We start from the raw sequence: 27,918 nt of genomic DNA, 5'->3' as shown, positions 1-27,918 counted from the left end.
TACAGGAATATTTAATTTGCTGAGGTGTGAAACTGGAGTAAATCAAACCACACTGACAAATTGTTAATGAGTGTCAATAGGATCCACATGACAGTGTATGGCAGGCTACTAGGGGGTAGATTCACATCGCAGCTTGCTGGGAACGAGCCTGCAGACAAGCCCCAAGCTGAAATGTGGCAACTAACACATGGTAAAATTCTAATGTGGACATTACAATTATAGTTTTCACACATGCTAGCAGGTCAATTGCTATGTCCACACTAGGACTTGGCTAACACATGGTAAAAAACATCTTTCTCCTAGTGCGGATGACGTTCGCTCATATTATTTCCAATGTAAGATTTATCAAATAGGAATATCCCCCAATATTACCCATGTAATAGGACTTTTGAATGCAAATATAATCCATATCCTAGTTTATCTACCTGGTCGTCAGTGCATGGCAAGCCAAGGTCTACCTCTAAAGTGCTCTAAGCTGTTGTGCACTGACAGTCCGTGTGGACCCTGGAACCAAACACTAAAAGCTCTGTAGTGCACACTTATGCATGGCTACTTGAAGCACCAATATGTGAGAGCATGCTACAGAATTTTAGTGCACGGTAACAGGGACCACACGGTGACTTAGTGTGCAGCAGGCTAAAGCACTCTGCATTCTCTCCCTGGCTTGACGTGCACTAAGTCAATGTGGACAAGCCCTAATAATTCCCCCCCTCCCCATCCCTATAAACTAAATTCTTCTAACCAGAGGACAGAGGCTAGAAAGTGCATCCAGGGAACATCTTACGAAGGCAGAGTTTATAAGGAAATTATTGGCATTTTAACGTCCTAAAAGTAGCAAACAATACAGTCTTTCTTTCTCTTGCGCACCTTCAAACAAAAGACATTTATCAAATGAGCTACAGGGATGAAATGTAAAATGATGGCATGATGGTAAAAATTCTAATGCACCTCCACTGGGTCTCAGATCTCCCAACTCAGTACAGAGGATGAAAGCCCTGGCTCAGCAAGATATCAGGCAGGTGTTCTTTTTAATTTTATTTCTCTCTGCTAACATATCATTGCTGCTCATTGGGCATCACTGGCTCATTGATTTGAAACTCAGCAGGCTGTAATTTGCATGTGTAAATATACGTCTGCTAAGCATAACAATATTTTGTATTAACAGGACTTAATGCCCATATTGCTATCCCGCCTTTCCTTTTCTGTTTAAATTCAAGCACAGACTGTGAAACTACTTGATTTACTTGCATATTGTACTCTCTCTCTCACACAAACACACACACAAACACACAATTACTTTACTATATATATGCCCTTTGAGAAGACTCTGGTCTCATTCATTTCCTATAATGGGCAATTACTGATTCTATGATCACATATTGGGGTTAGGGAGGATGACTAACTGAGCCAGTCAGTCAGTCTGACATTTCCCAGTAATCCAATGGCAGTAGGATGGGTAGGACAAGCTCAGAAACCAGATGCTTTTGGAAACATCTCGCTCCCCTCCCACACATACCCACTGCAAGCCATTGGAAGAGAGAAGGAATTAGTGGGAGTTCAAGTTCCCCCACTCCCTCACTCCTTCCCTTCCCCAACTAAGGACAATGGAAAGGGGGAAGGGAAGGAGTGTTCCCAGTGCTCTCAGATCCAGGAGTCACACACTTGGTTAGTGAGGTGAGCATTCCACAGTATTACTCCCAGACCATCACTTGCTTTAAGAATAAAAGAAGAACCACTGAGTACAGTATTCCCTTTCCATAATGCTCTTTTGGGATCCAAGGATGAGGATGTATACAATGCTGTACGATAAGGAAAACTATGCCAAAGAAATAAGTCCCTTTCCTCCAAAATGCTGTCTAAATTAGAAATATGCAGTCTTCATCCAGAACTGTCAAGGAATTTATGAAGATGGATAAGAATCATCAGCTTCATGGTACAGATGGGGAAACTGACATCAAGCTCAAGATTTGTGAATCTGACTAGTGATTTGGGATGTTTCGATATTTGTGTGTCCAACCTGAGACACCTTAAAGCAGACAGATTTTCAGAAATTGCTGAGTTCCCACTCTAAAAATCAGACCCCTTTAAAGTTTCTCCAGACAGACATCCCAAAATTGAGGCTTTCAAAATCTTGTCACTTTTGAAATATTGGACAAAGGTTTTAAGTGATTTGGAAGTCAATGGCACTGTCAAAAATAGAGCTCAGGTCTCTTGACTTCCAGTCCAGTGCCTTGTCTATTAAACTATGCTGGTAAAGCACAGTATAGTAGAATACAAAATGAACCTAGAAAGGTGTATTGCCATTAAATCTGGAATGCTTCTTTTACTGTTGTTTTGAGGAGTGTGCTCTAAAGAGAGCTGTTTCATATCAGCAGAGTTAGAGAGAGGGAAGTCTCCAGTATTTGTGAGTTATTACAATATGAGTACATAAAGTTCTTTTTTTCCCTCCTTTAAAATATACTGGGTGAGTGTAAGAAATATTAATGCCTAAAAATGAACTAACATAGGAAGCGACTAAAAACTGACATACATAGGAAACCTACTTATAATACACATTAGATTTGCCATGTACAATGCAATCTGGTTTATTGAACATCTGGTTATTCAAAGATAAGTAACAGATAATTGGAAGGGATGCAAGTGGTGAATACAGTATTGACTCTCAGTGTGAAGGTTTTTTTTTCATAATTTGAATAGCAAACTGAATTTGTGAACCCATTCATATTTATTAAATCTGACTGCACTGACAAAGTAATGTGATGTACAAACATTAATCTACGCATAATACATCATGTTGACTATTTGACTATGATTCTTGCAGATCTGATTAACTGTATTTGTCTAGTATATGTGCAAACTAACTCCCAGCCTACTGCATTCGATACTCCTCATTTGTCCTCTGCTATCTGGACAGAGTAGAATTTAATCTTATGCTTTTTCACTTTGACTAGGTGCTTCCTAGGCCTAATGTTTAAATAATGTTATTTAATAATACAACCTAAATACAATTCAACGTGTCAGAAGTTTTAAATAGATAGATCCTGATCGATTTAGGGCCATCTATCAGTCTGAAATAAATAATTTCCAGTGGATATTGGCCTGTGTGTAGCTATTTGTAAATAATTCGTTAATCATCCCTAAATGAGAAACATACAACATAAATTTAGCAAAAGTAGTTGGACTGTATTCTTATTGAATTTCATATAATATAATAACCATGGAGAGATATTAACAGTTTATTAAATTATGCATTAGGGGGATTCAGTATAATTTGAATAAAGAGAAGTACAATAATTAAGCTGATCTGTGTTTTTTCTATTTCGCTCCTTTGGGTAATTAACCAGAGTTGTGAAAAACATGTCTAAATTGGCTTATAGATATTTGTGTTATCTATTTCTTCATTTTGCATGGGTTTGCAAACCATGAGTTTTATTCTGAGTTTTGGGCTTGAGCAAACTCAAATTTGGAGCAAAACTTGATTGAGATTCACATTGCTACATTTCACATGGCTTTGCGTGGAATCTTAACAGATTGTTTGATTAAACTTGCCAGAATTTTGAATATGTGAAGAAACATGAAACCAAGAAAGTTTGAATTGTGTCAGGATTTGTAATGAAAACCTCTGGTTATTATTAACCGTTGTTTGCTGAACTTCAGAAAGTTTGGATTGGATAAGAATCTAAATTGAAGTTTGTCTGAATATATCCAAACTAGGAGTGGGCTTTGGTCACAAAAACTTGGATCTGGATATCAATCTCTTCTAAGTTAGGGGGCTTCTGAAACCTGGGTTTTAGTTCTAGCCAATCTCTGATAGGTGCCTGTTATTTGGTTAAAAACAGGGCCATCCCTAGTTATTCTGGGGCCCTACGCAGTCCCCCCAGTGTGTGTGTGTGGGGGGGGCAGGCCTCCGCGGGGGTGGCAGGGGCGGGGCTGGCTTGGGGGAGAGAGGGGAACCACCCCCCAGCACTCACCGTCAGCGCAGCTGCGCCCGGGATGCTGCACTTCCCATTGCCAGTGAGTGCAGGCCCAGCCCTGCTGCACTCCTCAGGGGAGTGGGGACGGGGCTGGGGCAGAGCAGGGGTGGGAAGAGGCGGGGTGGGGGTGGAGCAGGAGTGGGGGCTTTGGGAAAAGGGTGGAGTGGGAGCGGGTCTGGGGCAGAGCAGAGGCGTGGGCCATAGGGAAGAGGCGGAGCAGGGGCTGGAGCAGCACGCAACTGTGCAGGGCACCAGGAAATTTGGTACCCCACATTTCCTGGTGCCCTATGCAGTTGCATACTTTGTATATGGGTAAGGATGGCCCTGGTTAAAGGTCTCTTGTTTAGAGCATGAGAAGGGGGATAAAAATAAAAGCAAAATACTTATTTAAGTAATCAAATAAAAACACTATTTAGGGGAGGAGGGCAGGGGGAGATGGAGCATTGTTGGAGACCTCTGGGCTTGGTGGAATTTGATGGCTACCTTTGAGGTACATATTGCACATCTATGTACTTACAATGGCTCATAGCAAAGAGCACAGCATGGGACTGACCTTAAGGTATTTGCTATGTTTTTGTCTGTTACTCTGAGAGCTGTGATAGGTATTTCATTATTTGTGCTCTAACTGACATACTTCTGAGTTCTCTGTGCAACACTGAGTTCTCTGTGCAAACACCGGTCGTCAGCAGACGGGATTGAACCGGGGACCTTGGGAGCTTAGTGCATGAGCCTCTACTGCATGAACCAAAAGCCATATGGCTCTTAGCTAAGGCTCGAGAGCAGACTCATTAATCTCTTTCTAAGTGGTCTCAGTGCCACTAGATGGGACACAACACCACACTCAAGAGCTGTGTGGGTTACATACTTCTCCAGTTGAGGAAGCATGTCCCAAGCTTCAGAGACTTACCAGTTGAAATCCCAGATGAGCCCCCTCTTACAACACCAACCAACCCTGGTCATTGGCAGGTGGGATCGAACCTAGGGCCTCTAAAGCTTAGGACATGAACCTCTATCACCTGAGCTAAAAGCCAACTCGCTGTTAGCTAAGGCTGTAAAGCAGACTCATTAATCTCTCTCTCTCTAAGTGGTCTCGGTGCCACTCAATGGGACAGAACACCACATCCAGGAGGGGTGTAGGTTACATCTGCACTAAGAAGGATTTCCTTGGGTGAAGGCGCTAGGGTCTTTATAAGTGAAGCCAGGACCCATAACCCTGGGCAGAAAAGGGAAAAGTCTGTAGCCTCATCTCAGGGCTGAGTTACACATACATCATTCACCTCTTACCAAAATGATTCCCCAAAGCTGATGCATAACCCTTAAAAACAAAGAAAGGATGATTGAGAAAATATTTGTTGTTGTTTTGAATGCTTTCAAAAGGGCACAGATTTCATTTATAATTACAATGCCAGCTGCACGGAGAGTCACCGTCACTTGTAGTCAATAAGGAAAAGGAAAAAATGTATTTTCTCTTTCTTTAAAAACTTCAGTACAGCACCAGCTAGATACAAATCACAATCCTCTATTGCACTTCAGGTTGCAACAAATGCAAGCCACTTCCTGGGGCCTTATCCTTAAAGTACAGCAAAGACGCAGAGCAAAGCTAACATACAGTACAATCACACACTTATCTATAAGGCACAGTTTGTTTCACAAAATAAATGGAAAAGGAAAAATTATAAAAGAGAAATCTAGTGGTCAGCATGACTACAACCAGTCCTTTCCTCACAGACTTTCTAGGTTCTCCTTGTTCAGTAATAACTTTGATCAAAGGAGCATTTTACCAACTGAATACCTGGTCATGTGGTTGCTTGTACTCCCCTGGCCTTTGGAGTCCACCATACAAAATGAACAACACAGAACTGACTAGAGTAAATCAAATATAATATTCAGCAGCAACAGCTTTCCTTTTCCCTCAGCCACTTAAAAAGATGAAGAGCTGCTGCAACGATAACTTGACATATGTTTTATGTATGATTAATAATAATACTATTGCTGTAGCAGCAGTTCTAGAAGCGACAACAGCCCAGACCCATCTCCCAGACTGTAAATCTGAGATTTAGGAATATAAAAGAGGAATCCTAGAACAGGAAATAGCGTGGAAGGTGCATTTTATACTGTCCATGATGCCTTTTGTTGCCTATCCATCACTCATTCTATTGCTAACACAAAGAGGATTGGAGACATTATACATTCTTGTCTAACTCCAGTGACAAGATCAAACCATTTACCCAAGTCAGTATCCAATCTTACTGTGCATTTAGTTCAACCATATAACCTCCTTATTATGTTGATTTGCTTTCCTGGTATCCCATAGCTTCTAGCGACATTCCAACAGGGTCCCTATGTGGACACTATCAAACACTTTCTTGAAATCAATAAAGTTGATTAAGATGGGTTTTTGCCAAGCAATAGCTTTCCCAGTGATCTGTTAAAGAGGGACTATCTGCTCACAACATGACCTACCTACAGAGAATCCTGCCTCTTTTTCTTGTAATATTTCATCAACCACTATCTTCATTCTGTTCAGCATCACGGTAATCAATATTTTGCCTGGGACTGATAGCTCTTCAGTTCACGCACTAAGATCACCCCTTTTTTTTTGGCAATGTCACGATGATGCCATCTTCCCAGTCATATGACACTTGTTCTTTCACCATATTTTATAACATAGTTTTATTAACTACTCAATCAGAATTTACCCTTGCTCATTTAGAATCTCTGCTTGAATTATGTGAACCACAAGAGCTTTCTCCTGTTTGAGGCCTTTGACAGCTGCTTTAATGGAATGGAAATGTGCTTTCCATCGTCTGGGTTGTTCATGTATTTTCAACAGTCCACGAGAGTCCCTGATGGGCAGCACCTGTGACAGTCTGGGTTCTCCTTAAAGGTCTTTCACTATTCTGTAGATATGCTTGAAGACTTTCCTGTGTTGCTTCTACCTCTGCAGCCTTCTCTTGAACCAGGGCCGGCTCCAGGCACCAGCCCACCAAGCTTGTGCTTGGGGCGGCACCTGGAGGGGGGCAGTGCTCCGGCTCCGGACACCGGGGAGAGTGGAGCCCCAGCCGGGCTCGCCGCCCTCCTCCCGGCTCTCTGGCTGCCGGGGAGAGCGGAGCCCCGGCCGGGCTCTTCACCCTCCTCCTGGCTCTCTGGCCGCTGGGGAGAGCGGAGCCCCAGCCGGGCTCTTTGCCCTCCTCCCGGGGCTCCGGCCGCCAGCGCAGCCGTGGCGGGCTCGCCGCCCTCCTCCTGGCACTCCAGCCAGTTGGGGAGAGCGGCCCGCGGCCGGGCTCCATGCCCTCTCCTGCCGCGCTGGGGAGGGGGGTGGCAGGAGGCATTTTTGCCTGGGGCGGCAAAAAAGCCAGAGCCGGCCCTGTCTTGAACCCAGCCATTTCTATCTTGCCTGCATCTCTTCTTTATTTCTTGTCCTTTTTTGCTGTATCTTGCATCTGCCTCTAAGAGTTCTGTCTGTATCTTTAGGTGTATGTGAATGCAAAAGACATGGAACATGTCTTGGGAGTGTGATGTGAAAGCTCTTTCACTGGAGGTTTTCAAAAAGAGGCCAGATAGCCATCTGTCTTGGATGGTTTAGACACAACAAATCCTGCATATTGGCAGGGGGTAACCCTTGCAGTTCCTTCTAGCCCTATGATTCTATGACATTTGAAGGTGGCTGCGATAAAGATATTCGTATGAGATCAGGAAAAGCAAACACCACTTTTGGAAGGATGACTAACATCTGGTCAAAAACAGAGGTCTCCACACCAAACTAAAGGTCAGATTGTACTGAGCACACTATTGTATGGAGCAGAGACTTGGCCAATGACAGTGGCTAACAAAAAAAGAAGCTGGAAGCTGCCCATCACAGATGGCTGGGAAGATATTATACATTGCATAGAAAGACAAAACAACATATGTGAAAGTAAGGGAGCTGACAGAGCAAAAAGTTAGAAAATATAATCAAAAATATTGTATGTTCACCATATGGAAGATGGGAGACAAACTAAGCAAACATTGAATTGGGTATCTGATGGAGAAAAGAGAAAGTGAGGAAGGCCAAGGAAGAACTGGCAGAAGACACTGACAGACTGTGCCGGGATCATTTGAGAAGTACCACAACTAGCAACCAAAGATAATCAGTGGAGGAACTGGACTATCTGGTGTGCTTAGAGATGCAGGAGGACCACGAACCACAGATACTGGGAGCTGCAGGGGGCCGTGCCTGCGAGCAGTTGACGTCATCAAAATGTCTTATGGCCCGCAATCAGATTACCCTGATGAGCTGCATGCGGCCTATAGACTTTAGGCTTTTAAAAATAAAACTGAAGTCTTTTCAAAGTGAGATGGTAACTTTCCTTTAATTAGTCAAAAGCTTCCATTACAGATCTCCTGGCATGTCAGTTTGCTAAACACTGATATGTAGTGCTGGCTACCAGAGCTGGCTCCAGCTTTTTTGCTGCCCCAAGTGGTGGAACGGGGAAAAAAAAAAATCCGATCGGCGGCACTTTGGCGGCTGCTCAATCGCACCGCTTCATTCTTCTGCAGCAATTCGAAGGCGGGTCCTTTGCTCCCAGGGACTGAGGGACCTGCCGCGAATTGCCACCGAAGACTCAGACGTGCCGCCCCTTTCCATTGGCCGCCCCAAGTCGTTGGTGCCTGGAGCCAGCCCTCTGGTTACTGAACTCTTACATTCTAAGGGCTCTATTTTGCCCCCCTATTTACCTTGATAAATATCTTACTCTGTGAAGAGTTTTATTAGTATTAAATGATTACTTGTAAGACTGTTGTATTAATTAGGGGACCAGACAAGAAGGATAAAAATAGCCATATTACGCAGGTGACCAGAGAGTAGTATTATACAGGGTTACCAGAACCTATCACTGTTACTATAATTTTTTCCTTCTTTCTATATTTATCTATATCTATCTATCTATCAGCATGGTTTGTTGTTCTGTGTAGTTTTCCATAGACTCAGTAATCCATTTTAACAGGTCACCTTAAAAATTATGAGGGCAGCAGCCATCTTGATTCTCTTTTCTATGTAGAAAAACAAAGATCTAGTTCCTTGGTGACTCTGCAAGTTTACATGACCTTTTATTTCTCTGAATCTCTCCAAATTATAAACCTAACTTCTTACTTTGAGGACAAAAATGTTTTCTTAATTGTGTTTTTCAGCAAATCTTTTTCATTCAAGTTTCCCACATACGGATCACATTTTAAGATGTCACAACAGGTTATCACAATTATACGTTCATCTTTATATTGGGTCCATTCAAAATTGGTGTCACAAAGTAATGAATGTCAAGGCAAATGTATATTTCCCCCTCCCCCAAATAATCGTTTACTGTGAACTGCAGCGTTTAAAAAATTGCCACTTTAAAACTTTAATAGTTGCAACTATTTGTGAATTTTTTTTAACTTCTTTTAAAGGGCTTCATGCTGAACTCATTGCACTCAACAGTAAAGTACAAATTGACATTAATGGTGCAGATTCAGACACATATTGAGTAGTCTCTCTCTCACTGGGCTTGATTCTGATGCTCACAGTGCGAACTTACTCTTGTACCGGAAATGAGTGGAGCTACTCAATGAGTAAGATGCTCCTCAACATAAGTAGGTGTGTGGGGGGGGGGGGGGGGGGGGAGGGGGGGGGGGGCAGGAGGGAATCTGACTCTTTGTAAATAGTTATCCAGTATTCATCACCTTGGTATTTGAGAGCTGGAGTACCAGATTGTCTTGTGGCAATTTTTCATTTTCTCTCTACTTGTACTGACATTGAGGAACAACTATAATATGGATGGGTTTGGATTTTATTATTTTTTTTTTTTTGAAGATCACATTACTTTTGCAGATGGTTACTTATTCCTTTTCCTTGCCAGCAATAAAATCTATGTTATTTTAATCACCTTTTAAATTTAAGAAAAAATGACAGCATATAGCTGTTTACAAAGAGCTAATTAGCACATTTACCTGAATATGCTTTCACACTTTCAGATATTAAAATTAAAATGCAAATTTGTAATGTGCATATGAGAATTAAGGGGAAATAATTTCTGCCTAACTGCTTGCAGGCACTTGAATCCTCCTCCTGACTATCTCTCACCCTCTCCTTTGGCTTAGCTGAAAAATTATTTTGAATAAAGATGACATTACTGTCAAACACCTTGTTTGCTTCTAAGCATGTCTGAGTACATATGTCATCATCAAAACACTAGCTAACTAACATTTTTAACAATGGAAGTGTGTGTGGGGGGGAAAGAACTTCTAATATGTATAACCCAACAATGTATTAAAGTAGGGTCTACAAAGGATATCCCTCCCCACACACACAAAAAAGTTACAGGTTTTTAGCATCCAAATTCATTCAGTGTTGTTGTTGTTGTTTTAAATAGAATATAGGAAATGCTATATCAGAACAAACAATGGTCCATACAAGCTGGTAACTTCTCTCTGATAGTGACCAAAACTAGATGTTTCAAATGAAGTTATAAGAAGTGATTATACAATGCTATCTCATTGGGGGCTTTTCCTTCATAACCCCAACTGATGGTGATGTTATGTTATGGAGTAGTATATATACTATGCTGTAATCTTTATTCTAGCTAATGTAACTATAGATCATACTTCTAGTCATACTATCTAAATATTCACTTCAATGTGTCATTGTCCCATAGAGGAAGTGGTGGTGTGTGTTGTGCTGGTTTTTGTGTTTGATTTTTTTGCAAGAATTGAAGGAATATTTTCCCCTCATCCCATCGCAGGGTATTAATATCCTTGCTGGAGAGCAACACATTTAAATGATCATGACATACTCTAGCTCACTCGCTGTTTTATATACAGAAATAGATAAAATGCACATATACAAATTAATAATATTACAGAGATGTGGCAGGCTGACATTTGTTCTTACAGGCTAACTGGGACAATAAGAACCCTGAGACATTGATGAGAGGAAATGAACATGCTGAAAAGACTCTACTTTGAAGACAAACATATTCAGTGCATTAATCTCGTGTAAAAACAGAGAAACAAAAGAGAGAATTCTATGGTATAAAAAACTGCAGCAAGGCCACTGGCTTTCTGACTGAAAAGAAAGAGCTCTTGTCAAAGCTTGGTAATGAAGTATCCAAGATTCATTGTTTGGAGACAGCACCTCTGACATATTAGCTTAGCTCATTGTCCATCATTGCAACCACAGGATTCTTCAAGGTCTCACTCACACAGCCAGTCACACATTGGCCTACGTGCATATACCACAGATTTTAATAATTAGGCTCCTCTTACCTCTTCCAAACAGAAGTTAGGGCTTTTTCACTCTTTCATCAGGAAGGTGAAGTGACTAATGACTTTTGATTTATGGATTCAATGAGTTTCCAGGATCCTTTGATAGAAAACACTGTACTGCTGTTTCATAGACTGGAAACAAACTAACACTCTTTGCTTTCTACAACCATTGATGCATGGCCCCTAAATCCATCAAAGTGTTTTAGCACATGAGTTGTCCCTTGGCTTAATGTTATCAATGTGCTAAAGTACTTTGCTTGGTTGGGGTCTAAAATAACTCTTTCACATCACCTTTTCAGATCACCAGTGTTAACCACAACCTATGTCAGACAAAACATGGGAGATCAGAATGCCAATGTCCAAGATTTACTGTGAAATTTATCTACTATAGCACAAAATTTCCTGTCCCCCATGCTGTGCCTATGAAAGATACCTCCTGCTGTGAGGAATTTATGTTCTTCTTCACAGAAAAGACAGAGAATATTTGAGATAGTCTCAACTGATCCTTGGAATCTGAGTCATAGCAGAGGACTCCTCAAGACGTTTTTTCCCCAACTGGAGGTTCTGAAGGCACTAAGGGGAGTCTATGACACTACCTGTGTCACTGATGGCTTGTCTACACTTGAAATGCTACTGCAGAAGAGCTGCATTGCTGCAGTGCTTCCATGTAGGTGCTACCTTCACTGACAGGAGGGGTTCTCCTGTTGGGGTTGCTAATCTACCTCCCCAAGAGGTGCTAGCTAGGTTGACGGAAGAATTTTCCCATCAGCATACCACTGTCTACACAGGGGATTAACTCTTCTTAACAAGGCTGCTCATGGGTGTGGATTTTTCACACCCCAGAGCAATGTAGTTAAGCCAACTTAATTTTCTAGTGTAGACCCAGCCTGACCCTCTGAGAGGAAGCTGGCCTTTCTGCTAAGGTAGTTGAGGGAAGGAAGGCACTCCCCTCAGAAGATGACTAAATGTAAACAGAGATCCCAGCTCAGTTGGTGTTGAGGTTTCTGGTTTGATCTGAAACAAAGCTCTGCAAATAAAATAATACAAAACCCATCAGGATTATATGACTAAAGTTAAATAATAATAATTAGCACCTGTATAGTGTTTTTCATCCACAGATCTCAAAATGCTTTACAAAGCTGATTAGGTATTGCTATTCTCATTTTACAAATGCAGAACAAGAGGCAAAGAAAAGCAAAGTAAAATTACCCATATCGTATGAGTCAGTGCAAAATCAGGGCTGGAGTTCTGATCTCTTAGTTCCCAGATCTGTTCTACAATCAAACAACAAAAAGTGGATGCCTCTTTACAAGGGAAACTATAATGCCATATCTTCCAATTACTGAAAGGTTTAAACATTTTCACTGAAAAATTTCAGCAATACTTTGCAAACGAAGCCATGTGAGATTCTTATTTTAACTTTAATTTCCTTTAAAGGAGAAACAAAATAGAATAAAGATTTCTGATTGGTATACAAAGGCTGCTGACTTAAGCGGCTAGTAAAAAAAAAGTTCCTTTAAAGAAGAGCCTCCACTTAAGCAACAAACATAAGTAAATAACACTGCTCAAAATTCTGCTTTCCCTCTTCTCTTTGTATTCTAACTATCACCACTGGACTTATCTAATTGCATTACTTGTTTTTCCTGAGGCTAAGGTACACCAGGGCTCATTATTTTTAATTAGCCATGGAAAAACACAAAAACTTGTATACACATAGCTGCCAATAATGCTTTATTTGTTGATTAGTAGTATAAACCTCTTCAAACTAGATATGGTACTGCTAGTAATACACCATGGCACTTTAAAAGGGATTATTCAACTGTTCTTGCTTGTCAATTAGAACCTTTTGAGTCCTAAGGATTCTGTTTTTAAGGGCACAAATAGAAAATAAAATAAAAGAAAAGAAAAAAAACATTCACTTTATATTTCACTGAAAACAGTGGGCTAGGTAAATGGAGTTACATGAGATGAATTCAGTCCACTATCTTTAACTGTATTTACTTTGTAAGTTGTTAGGGGACAGATTGTGGCCTGACTTACAGCACGGGCATACAGGGTGAAAGAGACACGCACACTTCTCTGCTGCAGGTGGATGGAGAGAAAAGGTAAAACAAAGTCCAGTGTGTTTTTGTAGTTGGGCAGGGAGTCAGTGGAGCCTTCCCTCCACCTATAGGTGCCAACTCCGTGGGTGCTCCGGGGCTGGAGCACCCACAGGAAAAAATTAGTGAGTGCTCTGCCCCCACCGGCAGCCAAGCTCCCCTCCCCACCTGACCTCCTCCTCCCCTGAGCGCACTGTGTCCCCGCTCCTCCGCCTACCTCCCAGGGCTTGCCGCTGCCAAACAGCTGTTTGGCGGCATAGCAAGCTCCGGGAGGGAGGGGAGAGGAGTGGGAATGTGGCGTGCTCAGGGGAGGATGTGGGGAAGGAGTTGAAATAGGTGCAGGGAGGGGGTGAGTTGGGGCAGGGACTTTGGGGGAAGGGGTTGGAATGGGGGCGGGGGCAGGGAAAGAGGGGGGTCGAGCACCCACCGGCGCGAGTAGAAGTCGGCGCCTATGGCTCCACCGTCTTAAAATACCAGCTAATACATCGACCTAGCTCTGGATGTTAATAATAAGATGCTTTTCTAATCTCTTCCAGAAAAAGGCAGATTACTTACTCCGATCCCCAGAAAAGCAAGTGGGGGGAGTATGGAAAGAGTGATGGCTGCTCCTGGGATGCTGACATATAGTCAGGCTTATCTATAAATAGACCATCTAGCCCTAGAGGAGTTAAGTCTGCTAGCAGTGCACAGACACATACTGGATTCCTTGAAGTAGTTCACATTTTATCATAGAATCACAGAAATGAAAAGGCTTGAAGGGACCTCAAGAAGTCATCTAGCTCAACACCCTCATGCTGAGGCAGGATTAAGTATACCTAGAGCATCCTTGGCATTGTTGGTCTAAACAGTTCTTAAAAAAAGGACTGGCATTTCACAGCCTCCCAAAGTAAACTGTTCCAATGCTTAACTATCCTTATAGTTAGAAAGTTTTTCTTAATATCCAACCGAAATGTACCTTGCTGCAAACTAAGTTGAGTACTTGTTGTTCTACCCTCAGTGGACATGGATAACAATTGATCACTGTCCTCTTTATAACAGCCCTTAATATATTTGAAGACTGTTGTTAGGTCCCTCCTCTGTCTTCTCTTCTAAACATGCCCAATTCTTTCAGCTTTTCCTCACAAATCATGTTGTCCAAACCTTATTTTCTTGCTCCCCTCTGCATTTTTTTCACAGCTTTCTTAAAATGCTTAAAATTTTCTAAAAAAAAAATGCTAAATGGACACAGTACTTCACCTGAGGCCTAATCAGTGCTGAGGAGAGCAGAACAATTATCCCCCAGGTCTTACATATGACTCTCCTGTTAATACATTCCAGAATGACATTTGTCTCTTTCACGGCAGCATCACGCTATTGACTCCTATAACCCTCCGATGCTTTTCTGTAGTATTGCTGCCTCGTCATTTATTTGCCATTTTGTATTTATGCACTTGCTTTTTCCTTCCAAAGTGTAGTTAATACTTTGTACTTGTCTTTATTGAATTTCATCGTATTGATTTCAGACTAATTCTTCAATTTGTCAAGGTCATTATTAATTCTAATCCTGTTCTCCAAAGTGATGGCAACTCCTCCCAGCTTGGTGTAATCAGCAAATTTTACAAGCATGCTCTCCACTCCATCATCCAAGTTGTTAAGAAAAATATTGAATAGTAGCAGTCCCAGGACTGACCCCCACAGAAGTGCACTTGATAAGCCCTCCCAGTTCAAACTAAACCATTGATAACTACTCTTTGAAAATGGTCTTTCAAACAGTTATGCAGTTATTTTACAGATACAATACATTTTTATTTGTGTTAGGTGTTTAATAATGATGTTTCCATGTACCTCTCTTCAATGAAGCATAGTCCTGGTCAATAACCATACCTTGTCTCTCTAATACATACAATGAAACATATTAAAATAACAAAGAGACAGATCATCTATCAATGAAATATTAACCACATACTTCTTGTTAAACAGATTAAAACAAAGTTCAGAAAAGCACTGTGGTCAAAAAAAAATATCTAAGTTTTCAGTGTTTTTTTAGCACATTTATCTGCAGCACCTTTCTCGCTCTTTATTACTGTTGCAGACTTTTACAATAAATGTCCAAATATTGTAAATCACTTTCATATTCAAAATCAATAATAATCTAAATGTTACATTCCAGACAATTAGCTTCCATTTTGACACGAAATGATATGTGTGTTGGCATATAATTCAAATAATATAACCCACTCCCATGCCCCACCCCACGCTCAGGACAGTATAGAAGTACATGATCAGACAGTTATTTTGTGCAACAAAAAGTGCTTTCTGGGGAGGCAAGAAGGGCAAATATATGCAAAGAGATAATCCTTTATTTTTTCAGAAGCACTTCATGCATCCGATGAAGTGGGTTTTAGCCCACGAAAGCTTATGCTCAAGTAAATTTGTTAGTCTCTAAGGTGTCACAAGTACTCCTCATTCTTTTTGTGAAAATACTGTTACTCCTCTTGACCCAAGCAGCTAGCCAAAAATGTGGAATTTTATAGGTTTTTCTAGTCAGGAGGAGAAATTGTTGAGAGTCAGGTATTTCTTTGATGCAATTGTTTTCATTTACAAATAATGTACAATGCCTATTGCCCTGAAAACAGAAGAAATCTAACAATGGGAGACAGTATCCTTGTTCACAGGTCTGTCAGACAGCACCCCAACCCAAAGCCTCTCCCTCAGCTTCTCCCAGGACCACACAGTTTGCTTCCAGGCTGCATCAGCCTGGCTTTCTTCCTGAGTCTGTCTCTCTGTTCGCACTTACACAGACACCTCCCCAAACATTTTCCAGTTGAGCTCTTGCCCACATAGTTCAAATTCCTGAGTGGCCTTGAAGATGCCTTTGCTTTGGCTGGTGATATGGCCCTGTGCATGGCATGAAAACCACCTAATTGTTTCAGCCACTTGTTTACAATGGTTCCTTTACATGTCTCCTGAATAAAGGCAGTGGTTACACCCAACCCATAACAGCAAGGTTTAACCCAGCCCATAAAAATGCCTCAATATCATGAAAACTCCCTCTCCCTCCCCTCATTGTTTATAGGATTTTTTTCTCCTCCAAAAGGGAGAAAGGAGCCATATCATTTCACATGACTTTTCACCCATAAAAGCAATGACACAGTAATCATCTTTGAAAATTCACTAAGAATTTTAACCCCAGATAAAACAATAACAGCCATAATACGGTGCTTATATTTTTCTGTGTGCTGTACATACCTCAATAAAACCCTTAAAACATTTTCTGTGGTAAATACGTACTACTAAAACTATCCTCATTTTACAGATGGGGAAATAGAAGTGCCTAGAGGTGAAGGACAACATTTTCAAAAGTGGCCTCTAATTTTAGGTACCCACCTTGAGACATTTCATGCCTGATTTTCAGAGGTGTTGAAAATTTGTAGTTCTCACTGAATGACAGTCCTAGCTGCTCAGAACTTCTGAAAATCAGTCCCAAGTTAACTCAACTGCACCACAAAATTGAGGTACCTAAAATCATGGGCATGAAAAAGGAAATATTCAACAATATAGAAAAGCAATATACTTAAAACTGATAAAAGATGTTTTGGTAAACAAACACCCCCACATATAGAATCATAAGACTGGAAGGGACCCCGAGAGGTCTTCTAGTCCAGTGCCCTGCATGTATGTAGGATCTAGTCTTATCTAGACCATCCCTGACAGGTGTTTGTCTAAGCTGCTCCTAAAAATCTCCAGTGATGGCGATTTCAGAACCTCTCTAGGCAATTTATTCCAGGGTTTAACCACCCTAACAGTTAGGAAGTGTTTCCTAATGTCCAACCTAAACTGCCCTTGCTGCAATTTAAGCCTATGGCTTCTTGTCCTATCCTCAGAGATTAAGAAGAACAATTTTTCTCCCTTCTCCTTGTAACAACCTTTTATGGACTTGAAAACTGTTATGTCCCCCCTCAGTCTTCTCTTCTTTTTTCAATCTTCCCTCTTAGATCATGTTTTCTAGAGCTTTAATCATTTTTGTTGCTCTTCTCTGGATTTTCTCCAATTTCTTCACATCTTTCCTGAAATGTGATGCCCAGAACAGGACACAATACTCCAGTTGAGGCCTAATCAGCACGGTGTAGAGTAGAAGAATTATTTTTTGTGTTTTGCTCACAACATTCCTAATACATTCCAGAATGATGTTCGCTTTTTTTGCAACAGTGTTACACTGTTGACTCATATTTAGGTTCTCGATAGCATCACTATGACCCCCAGATACTTTTCTGCAGTACTCTTTCCTAGGTAGTCATTTTCCATTTTGTATGTATGCGACTGATTGTTCCTTCCTAAGTGGAGTACTTTTCATTTGTCCTTATTGAATTTCATCCTATTTACTTCAGACTATTTCACCAGTTTGTCCAGATCATCATATCCTCCAAAGCATTTGCAACCATCCAAGCTTGGTATCATCTGCAAACTTTATAAATGTACTCTCTATGCCATTATCTAAATCATTGATGAAGATATTGAAGAGAACTGGACCCAGAATTGATCCCTTGATATGCCCTTCCAGCTTGACTGTGAACCACTGATAACTACTCTCTGGGAATAGTTTTCCAACAAGTTATGCACCCACCTTATGGTAGCTCCATCTAGACTGTATTTCCCTAGTTTGTTTATGAGAGGGTCATGAGAGACAGTATCAAAAGCCTTACTAAAGTCAAGATATACCACATCTACCACTTTCCCCCATCCACAAGGCTTGTTATCCTGTCAAAGAAAGCTATTCGGTTTGTTTGACATGATTTGTTTTTATCATGTTACTTATCACCTTATTATCTTCTAGATGTTTGCAATTTGATTGCTTAATTATTTGCTCCATTATCTTTCTGGGTACTGAAGTTAAGCTGTCTGGTCTGTAATTCCCCAGGTTGTCCTTATTTCCTTTTTTACAGATTGGCACTGTATTTTCCCTTCTCCAGTCCTCTGGAATCTCTCCTGTCTTCCATGACTTTTTGAAGATAATTGCCAATGGCTCAGGTATCTCCTCAGTCAGCTCCTTGAGTATTCTAGGATGTATTTCTCAAGCCCTGGTGACTTGAAGACATTTAACTTGTCTAAGTATACACCTAATTAACTAATAGAACTCACTACCAGAAGATTTCACTGAGCTAAAGAGCTTAATAGGATTCATAAAAGGATTAAATAGTTATATGGTTAATGAGAACATTCACAGTTACCTTTAGATAGGATAAAAACTGGGAAGGGATATACAGGCCCATGCTCTATAAGCCAACTTGTAACTAATTAATATTAGAGAGAAACTTTCCCCAAGGCCTGTTAGTCTATTATGTTTCCCCATAGTAGAAATATATTACTTTCCCCAAGGCCTGTTAGTCTATCAACACTTCCCTCTGAAGCAGTAGCAGATTTGGGGTTATGTTTCTGGTGATTACTCAGGTTAGAATCTTTTCTATTTATTTACAGTGTACACAAGTTTGCCAGTTTGCCTTTCACATAGGTGGCAACAAATAAACAAACCCCAAAAACAGCAAAAGTGCACAAAGAAACCCCAATTAAGATACCAGGGTCCAGCCACATATCCAGAAAGTAGCTCACTCTCTGACTCTTCATTTTGCTCTCTTTCAGCATGTTCGGTTCCTGTCCAACCTACTTCCTGAGCACCCTCTGCTCAAAGACACGTGCCTCATTGTCAGTTTGGCCTACTTCATGCAGACTTGGGTTAATCCACATTTTGTCCCACTGCCGTACAACACTCCTTGGACTGGTTTGACTATATTTAATGTCCACAGGAGCCAGATTTAGGGTGACCAGACGTCCCGATTTTGACGGGACAGTCCCGATTTTAGGGGACTTGTCCCGCGTCCCGACCTTACCTTGGTCGGGACGGCAGTTTGTCCCGATATCCGGGGACCGCGGCAAGCCGGCGCCACCCACGTGTTCTTCCCGGGCCCTGGGGCAGCACTGCACAGCTGAGCTCTCAGCTGGTGTCCGCCTGCCGGCCGGCAGGAACCTAAAGAATCCAGCAGCAGCCCCAGGCACACAGAGTGAGGCAGCAGGGAGGAATTTTCCACAGCACGGCTGGGGCTGCATGCTGGGGGGGCGTGGCTTGTAGACGCAGAGAGACTGAGTTCCCGCGCTTGCCTCGACTTGACCCGACCCCCAGCCACACGACCCTCCAGGCTAGGAGCCAGAGCGGGACCTGCCTCTGCCTGCTGGGTGCTTGCTTGCTGCATGCTGCTGCTCCAGCCTCATGGTAAGCAATCAACTTACTCCGGCTGCTTTTGCTGTGGCTAGTTGGCTGTATGTGTGCGGGGGGGGGATCTGCCGGGAGGCAGCAAGAGCGTGGGGTGCTGGGGGGGCTTTTGTAGAGTCGCTGTTCTGCTCTGCTGATGCAGGGGGCTGCTGGCCTGGTGAGCATGGGGGCAGGGAGCCACATTCTTTCAGAGGGGGCTAAGCATAGCAGTACCTACACTCCCCAGCCCGCTGGGAAGCAGCTCCTCTCTTGTGGAGGAAGGTGCCAGTGGGGGGTGGGGACATTGAGTGATTGGGAGGGGGGGTGAAAATAAAATAAAAAATAGGGGAGGAAAGAAATAAGCCAACGAGGGCGACTGTCCAGCAGGGTTGGGGGGAGGGAGGCTCAAGTTGTGACAAATGTTCTCAAGTTTTCAATGAATCCTGTGTGCCTCAGTTTCCCCTAAATTTTGCATGGCTACCCAGTGGGGGAATGGCCAAGCAGGTGTGAAACCTGGAGGCCAAAGGGGGGACTCCCAGGGAGGGTGTGGGCGAAGTGACTCCGATTCTGAACAGCTGCGGAGAAGGGAGCGGGGTGGGCTAGGGGACACCCCCGCTACCTCCCAGCTGGGGGCTGCAAGGCTTTAGGAAACGGGGTGAGCCCAGCCCTTATCGCTCTTGCCAATCTGCCCCGCTTGGGGGCAGGGGCGGCAGGTTATATGGGCTCGTGGTGCCCGAGCACCAGGAATATTCAAGGCTGGGGGCTGTGCTCCACCAATATTTGGAGCTGGGTTTCTCCCTTGGCCCTGCCTGGAGCGGGCCCCGGCCCCTGTAGGCCACCCCCCAAGTCCCTTCCCCCACCCCAGAGCTTCCCTGCCTGAAAGAAAAGAGCCCAGTGCCTCTCCCTTGCTTGCTTCTGCTTTGCTGTTGGCTGCGGCTGCTTCTGCCTAAGGGCTATCGCACAAGAGCAGCAGGAGGGGGAGAGGGAAGGGGGGATGGGGGACGAGGCACACATGTGTTTGGTAGCCCCTCTCCCCTCCCCCGGCAACCACCTGGAGGAGACGCCAAGGGGACTTCCTGCCAGGAGACGGACATCTGGAGTGGATCTCACTCACCTGAGCAGCTGCTGGGGCTTCGGTGAGTGTTTGACCCTGTGATCCACCCCCCCCCCCCTCAGCCCCCACTCCTCAACGTTGGGCAAGGGGCATCCCCATCCCCCACCCCCAGTGAGGGGCAGCAGGCTGCAGCAGGGGAGGAAGGAAGCCACATGTGATGGCAGCCCCCTCCAACCCCAGACCCCACCCACCCACCACAGGGGAGATGGGGGAGGGGGGCTTCCTAGTCCTGAGCAGCTGGGGCTTGGGTGAATTTTGTGAGACCCCCCCCGCCCCACAGCCACCACCCTGCAGTCCCCACTCCTGCCCCACACTGGGCAAGGGGCAGCCCCATCCCCAGTGAGGCTATGGTGAGGGGCAGGAGCAGGGGAGGCCACACCTGCAGGGCCGGCGCTTCCACTAGGCGGTCGCCTAGGGCGGCAGGATTTGGGGGGTGGCCACACCCCAGCCCACCCCAGAGCCCTTACCTGAGGGGAAAAACACGCAACTTAAGTTGGTGGTCAGTTTGGAGTATCATTGTGTTTAGCACAATACTTGATTATTTTACACCCTTTAAAGTATATAACTAGTTGTATACAGGTGTTATGAAGTGGGAATGTTCTTAATGTTTTCTCTGAATACTGTGTGGGTGCCTCAGTTTCCCCTATGCAGTTCTTAAGGATCCAGATGGTGGGATAAGGGGGTATGATTGTTGTAAAGCCCTAGAGGGCCAGTGTGATGCCAGCTGCACAGAGAATGGCCAAAACCCTGCCTCCGGGCAACTGATGGCCTGGGCCGCTCTCCTGCAAGGTGCCAACTGAAGTTGTTGGAGAACAAAGAGATCAGGTGGCCTCCTAATGCCTGGAAAAGAGACAAAGGTCAGAACAGGGAGTGTCAGTGCCTGTGCGGACTTCCAGGAAGCGCATGGTGTGGAAGGGGATGCTGGGATGCTCTGGAACCACTCCTTCAAAGCCAATCAGGACTCTGGGGGAGCCTCCTCTCTCTGAGCATACTGTCTCCAGGGCAAGAAGCTTACACCTTCCTGGGTCTGACCTCGGAGCATTCAGCATGCCCTTCCACACCCTGCGCTTCCCGCAGCGGGTCCGCCCAGGCAGGTCCTGGGGCAGCCAGAGGACCCTGCACTCCAACTCTGCAGTCAGACGTGACTCTCAGCCAGCCGGTAAAATAGAAGGTTTATTAGACGACAGGAACACGATCTAAAACAGAGCTTGTAGGTACAGAAAACAGGACCCCTCAGTCAGGTCCATCTTTGTGGGTGGCGGGGGGGTGGAAAGCCCAGACCCAAGTTCTGGGCCTCTCCCCATTTCCCCAGCCAGCTCCAAACTGACACTCCCTCCTCTGGCCTTTGTGTCTCTTCCGGACAAGGAGGCCATCTGATCTCTTTGTCCCCAACACCTTCCGTTGGCACCTTGCAGGGGAAACTGAGGCACCCACACAGTATTCAGAGAAAACATTAAGAACATTCCCACTTTGTCACAACAGGTGCAACAAAATATAATACTGTATATTGAAGCAGGCATCTGCTTGATGTACAATCGGGATGCCATTGTCCCGATATTCAGGTAAAATTTGACATTTGGTAGTGAAATAGAAAATTAATTGATTGGGAATGTCCCATTAAACCTGATTGTGATTGGTTATCTACTGGCATTTTTGGTTTTTCAGGTTATTTTCCGGTGTAACGCAAATTTACGGTAGTGTACAGTTCTGAACCACAGTGCATACTGTAGGACAAACTACAGTGGGCACATAAGAACACGTAAGAAGCACAGAGACTGTGCAGTTCTTTTCAGTGGCTAGCTATCTAGCTAACGGTCTTCAGCCGAAAACCCCACCTGAAATGGCAACGGCCAGGGAGGAGCCAACTACCAAAAAACAAAAGAGACAGTGCAGATACAGGACAGAATGGGAAGTCACTTACACCTGGATTCGGAAATCCTATGTGTGTGATTCAAAAGCCTTTTGTAAAACATGCAGGAAGGAATTTACCATTTACCATGGCGGTGAGTCGGATGTTAAGCATCATGCTGAATCAAAAAATCATGGACAAAACACCCAGACTCACAAGAGCAATACTATGGTCTCACATTTTTTCAGGAAGCCAAATGAATCCTTCAATAACAAGGTTATCACTGTTGAGCTAACTCAAGTTTACCACACAGTAGTCCATCAACACTCCTATCGCTCGTGTGACTGTGAACTTAAACTGGCACCTACCTTCTATCCAGATTCAATGATTGCAAAGCACGTCACCTGTGGCCGGACTAAAGCGGAGGCATTGCTCAAAAATGTGCTGTCACCACTCTCAACCGAATTTTTAAAAGACCTCCGCAAGCCAGATGGTCCCTATTTCTCAGTTGCCACAGACGCATCTAACAAGGGCAATGTGAAAACTTTCCCCTTATCACTGAGATACTGGACACCTGAACATGGGGTCCAAAATAAACTGTTAGACTTCTATGAGCAAAGCGAAGAGACCGCAGAGGCAATAAGCAACACGTTACTTGAAAAACTTGCGACACACAAACTAGACCTAAACAAAGTGTCTTCCTACTGTGCTGATAATGCAAATGTGAATTATGGAAAGCGACAATCAGTGTACCAGAATTTAAAAAAACAAAATGAAAATATCTTGCCAGCAAACTGCCCTGCCCATATTGTGCACAATGCCGTGAAACATGGTAGCAATACCCTACAAGTTGACATTGAGACTCTGGTGATTAAGATGTTCAATCATTTCAGCAGTTCTGCTAAGAGAGTAGCAGCACTGAAGGATATGTTTGACTTTGTGGATATGGAGTATGCCACTTTACTGCGCCATGTTCCGACACGCTGGTTGAGTCTTTTCCCAGCTGTAAACAGGCTTGTAAATACGTGGCAGGCTGTTAAGTCCTACTTTGTTTCTCTAGGCAGTGAGAAGTGCCCAAAATTTCTATGGATGCTGTTCTCGGACAGGGAAAATGGTGAACAAGGTAAGGGGCCTAGCAAAGTTGAGGTTCATCTGTTTTTCCTCCAGAATGTCCTGAAAATCTTCAATGATACTGTGCTCTGTTTGGAAAATGAGAGTATGACAGCATGTGAACTGTATGCCATAATGAATTCTCTGAGAATTAAACTTCAGCAACGGAAAAATGACAAATTCTTTGGCTCCAAAGTTGAAAGTGCATTAACTGAGATGCTGCCTGTCACTGCTGCATGTCTCCAGAAAGACTTCCTGAACTTTTACGATGTGTCGATCCTATATTTGGAGAAATGGTTTGATTTTTCAACAGCTGGCTACTTGTTCAATACCCAGTGCTTGAACATCAAAGTTAATAGGGTATTCGAATTCAAGGATCTGTCTGCAGCCGTGACAGCTGTAAACCTTCCGAAAACAGTGGATCTTGATCAGCTCTATGATGAGTACTGTATCATCAAAGACATCAACTCCAAGTTGGAGCCTGGAAACTATTCAGTTGGGGAACTCTGGTCTCAAGTGCTGAGAAACAAGGACAGTAGCACTGAATTCCCGAACATGGCAAAGCTGGTGTCATACGTGCTCAGTATACCCGTAAGCAATGCATACTCTGAGCGTGCATTTTCAATCATGAAAGGTGCATGGACTGATGTCCGGAATCGAAGCAGCATAGACTTGGTGCGGAGTGAAACCCTTGTCAAAATGAATTTCCAGATGAGCTGCAAGGACTTCTACAGCTTTGTGATTGCCCAGAAGCAAGTTATGGCTATGGCAAAGTCAGCCAAAAAGTACTAGATTTCTGGCATATCTGAGAGAGATGCAAATTGGGAAGTTGATTTATTGACTGAATAAAAAACCTGGCCCTTTACCCCTGTTCTTTGTTTAGTGTTCAAATAAATCTGTTTGTTTAAATATGTATTATGATTAAGTCTATAATTTAGACTCTCTGATTCCAGACCTTTGTGATGTAGTTTGCTTCAGCTGTCAGTGGCTGAAGCTGGGGCTGAAGGCAAAACTGGGGGCCTCCCCTCTGTGACTGCGGCTAGAACCGGGACCCGTCACTCCCCTGCCCTGCAACTGGCTCTGACTTTGCAACCAGGATCCTGCGCCCCTGTCCTGAAGCTTCAGGCGGGGGCTGGAGCCGGAGCCCTGTGCCCCTGGCCCCATGGCTTCTACTGGGGGCTGGAGCTGGGGCCATGAGTCCTTGCCCTGTGTCTTGTGTTGCGGGCTGCAGCAGGGCCGTACAACCCCTCTCGCAGCTTGCTAGGGCCCCCCCTCATGGCTGTGTGCACCTGTGTCTGTTATCGTCGTCTCTCTCCCCCCCCCCCCCCCCCCCCGCTCGCCCAGTGTATCCTGATATTTCACTCTTGTGATCTGGTCACCCTAGCCAGATTCTCTGCAGGTTCTCTGTTCCCACCAGGTGCAGTTGCTCTGGCCAGACCCCATAAGGTCATTTTGACAATATTCCCTATATTTAACACTGTCTGTGGAGAGTTTGGTACTTCTGGGGCATCTTATTGTCAGCTTTGTCTTAACACTCTTTCAAAGTCCCAGTGTGATCATCAGCAATGTCTGCACACATACTGGGGAATGGAAGGGAGTTTATGTGGGTGTGCTGGAAATACTGGAGTACTATATAGGATATGCTAAATCTGGTGAAATTACTGCCTTCATTATGTTTCTTTTGATCTTGTATTAATACAGCCCTCTCAGCTTTTGTTTCCTGTGATTTAGAAGTGGCTAAAATAAAAAGAGCAACATAAGACAAAATTATGTAATTACATTAGAAAACGTGGGCAGATGTTGCAAACTGTGGTGGAAGCAGAAGAAATAAAGGAAACATGGCACAATTATAATAACAACAGAAACAACAGAAGCAGGGAGTAGCAGTAGTCAGTGAAGCATGGCGGCAGGATCAGCAACAATAAAAGGGAAGTATCTTATCTCCTCCTCCTCCTCTCACTGAGTTTTCTAAAGAAACAATTTATCCTCCTGTCTTCTGAATCAAAAGGTTCATATTAGTACTTCACCACAGCCAGTTTGCTCGCCTGATAGTATAAAGCCTTACAGAGTTCTGCTGAAAGAAACACACATCTCATCCACTAAGGTCATGTGTTGCAGGTACCTTCTGCTTACCTAGGAATTGCATTATTGCTCATCTTCAGTCAGTCTCAACCTCTGCACTGACTTGTTTTGGTGGTTGTTGCGTTTTTAGTGCCACTGGCAGAAACTAAGAACATTTAGATTGTGAAAGCCAAAGGAGCACTGCCAAAATAACGAAGGTGATCCCCAGAAGACACACTTTAAAAGTGTTATCTAACAAATTATACTGAGTTGAAAATGATGATCGATGTTGAGTTTTTTGTTTGCTGAAGATTCCTTTGTGTCTCACCTGACACCTAATGAGTCTCATGTTTGTCCTCCTCTCTCAAATTGATTTACACAGAGAGAATTTGACCCTTTTCCCCCACATATTTTGATGGAAGACTCCCTACGTTCCACAGATGTGGAAAAAAAAAGCTTCTCAACATGTTCCAATGCAGCCCACCGCTCACTTCTGTACTTTCTTTTGGGCCAGGATCACTCTCAATACCTTTGGCATCTTTTCTGTGTATCCGAGCATACCTATGCAGATATAACCATCTATGAGTATTTAAGGGGTGTAAATACCAAGGATAAGTGGAACTGGTTAGGGTGGTAACAAAAGGTATAAAAATAAGTAATGGGATAAATTAAGCCAAGGAAAATTAAGGCTGAATATAATGATAACAACAAGTAGATTCTACAATAGTTTCCAGTAGGAATGGATCTTTTAAAGAAGAATGGAACAAAATAATTGAGATTATACTGTAGCGAATTATACTTCTCTGGCAGGGTTGCAGCCTTGGAATGGAGTAGATAAGGTAAGAGGTCTTTCCTAGCTCTAATTTTCATGACTTTATTATATTGTTTTCTAATGAAGAAGGCTAACTCAGGACACAGATGGATCTTTTCTTTTCAGCCCAAATCACAGTCTTGTTTCTGTACAAGTTCCAATTGCTTTTATTTACTCTTGGCAAGTGTCCTCCCCCCCTCCAAAAAAAAAACAGATAAAAGCAAAACCTAATTTATTGGTTTATAAACAGTTTGTAAGTCATTCACTAAGACATTTGTACATTTATTAGTTTTAATGAGGTAATTATAGGCTAAAAGCAGCAACTTGAGGTATGAGGTCATACGCATTTATTAAGAATTAAATAAAGGCTGTGATGGCTCCAATACTTTATACTTTTCCCTCCACATGTGAATTAAATATCTTAATTAATTTAGTACCAATGCACTGTCATGATTTTCTAACATACTTTTGTACAAATTCTATTATGTGACTACATTTATTGAAGTCAGTAGATAAATAGATTATGAGATTATTTCACAATCAGCAGAAAGTGACCTTTACGAAGAACTACAAACATAAAATAAATAAATGATCATATAAAAAGAACACAATAACTTTAAATAAAAATGAAATCATTTTCAGGGGTTTTTTCCCCCTAGAATTTTTATCATTCTTTTTATTTCCAAATGTTACACAGCAATGGAAGAGACCTGTTAGAACCTACTCCACGTTGACTAGGTTCCTATGTTTTCGCCTACACAATGAGGAGGAAGAAAAAATTGAAATACTGCAGCATGAAAAGAACAAACCTAAGAGCAAAAGCTAGGATAAAGTTAACTCTGAGATACAAAATAATATCCGCTGTACCCATACGAATAACAATAGAATACCTGCTGCAAGGTCAGGGGGAGCATCCCCAGTGTTCTGGCCTAATTCCAATTTGGGTATTTATTTACTAGGGACACAGTGACATTTGGCTTCCAGTATGTATTCAAAGAAATATTCAGCTGAAGCAGAATATCAGTGTTTTGGCTGAAATGAACCCAAATACCTACTGGAAGCAAAGAGTGGGGGGATGTGGGGAGAGGGAAGGTTTGCGTCTTCCTTGTAGTACTTGGAGCACAGCCATTACAGCTAGTAAACGTAATCACTTCAATGTGGCTGATTTGGAAGGTGCCTGGCCCTGAAAGGAGAGGTCAGCTGGAGAGAAAGAGGTTCCAGAGGCAGGCCCTGCAAGCCTCAGACTCCAGGTAGGAGGCTAGGAATAAGGAACCAGCCTGCGAAAAGGCCTTCAATGGGTCAGGGAAGAAACCCTGAGGATTAGCGGCCTGGGAAGAGCTTTGCCTCCAGGGAGAAAGCCTGGGAGGTGGCACTCTGTAAAAAGTATAGGAGAATTCTG

The 27,918-nt window shown here is 43.2% G+C and overlaps 2 protein-coding genes across 2 annotated transcripts in view; one reads left to right on the top strand and one right to left on the bottom strand.

Moving 5' to 3' along the window:
* CNTNAP2 (contactin associated protein 2) overlaps window positions 1-27,918 on the bottom strand; it is a 1,628,923-nt gene that overhangs the window by 380,511 nt on the left and 1,220,494 nt on the right. The gene's annotated exons all lie outside the window — the stretch shown is intronic.
* LOC117872627 lies at window positions 20,254-24,560 on the top strand. The gene is made up of 2 exons (XM_034761283.1): window positions 20,254-20,710; window positions 22,354-24,560. Exon 2 carries the CDS (start codon window positions 22,529-22,531, stop codon window positions 24,437-24,439), a length of 1,911 nt encoding a protein of 636 aa, XP_034617174.1. The 5' UTR covers window positions 20,254-20,710; window positions 22,354-22,528; the 3' UTR covers window positions 24,440-24,560.

Source organism: Trachemys scripta, chromosome 2, assembly GCF_013100865.1.
Source record: "Trachemys scripta elegans isolate TJP31775 chromosome 2, CAS_Tse_1.0, whole genome shotgun sequence".
In the NCBI taxonomy this organism is placed as follows: Eukaryota; Metazoa; Chordata; order Testudines; family Emydidae; genus Trachemys; species Trachemys scripta.
Note: the sequence above shows the minus strand (reverse complement) of the source record. Positions and strands in the feature narration are given on the sequence as shown.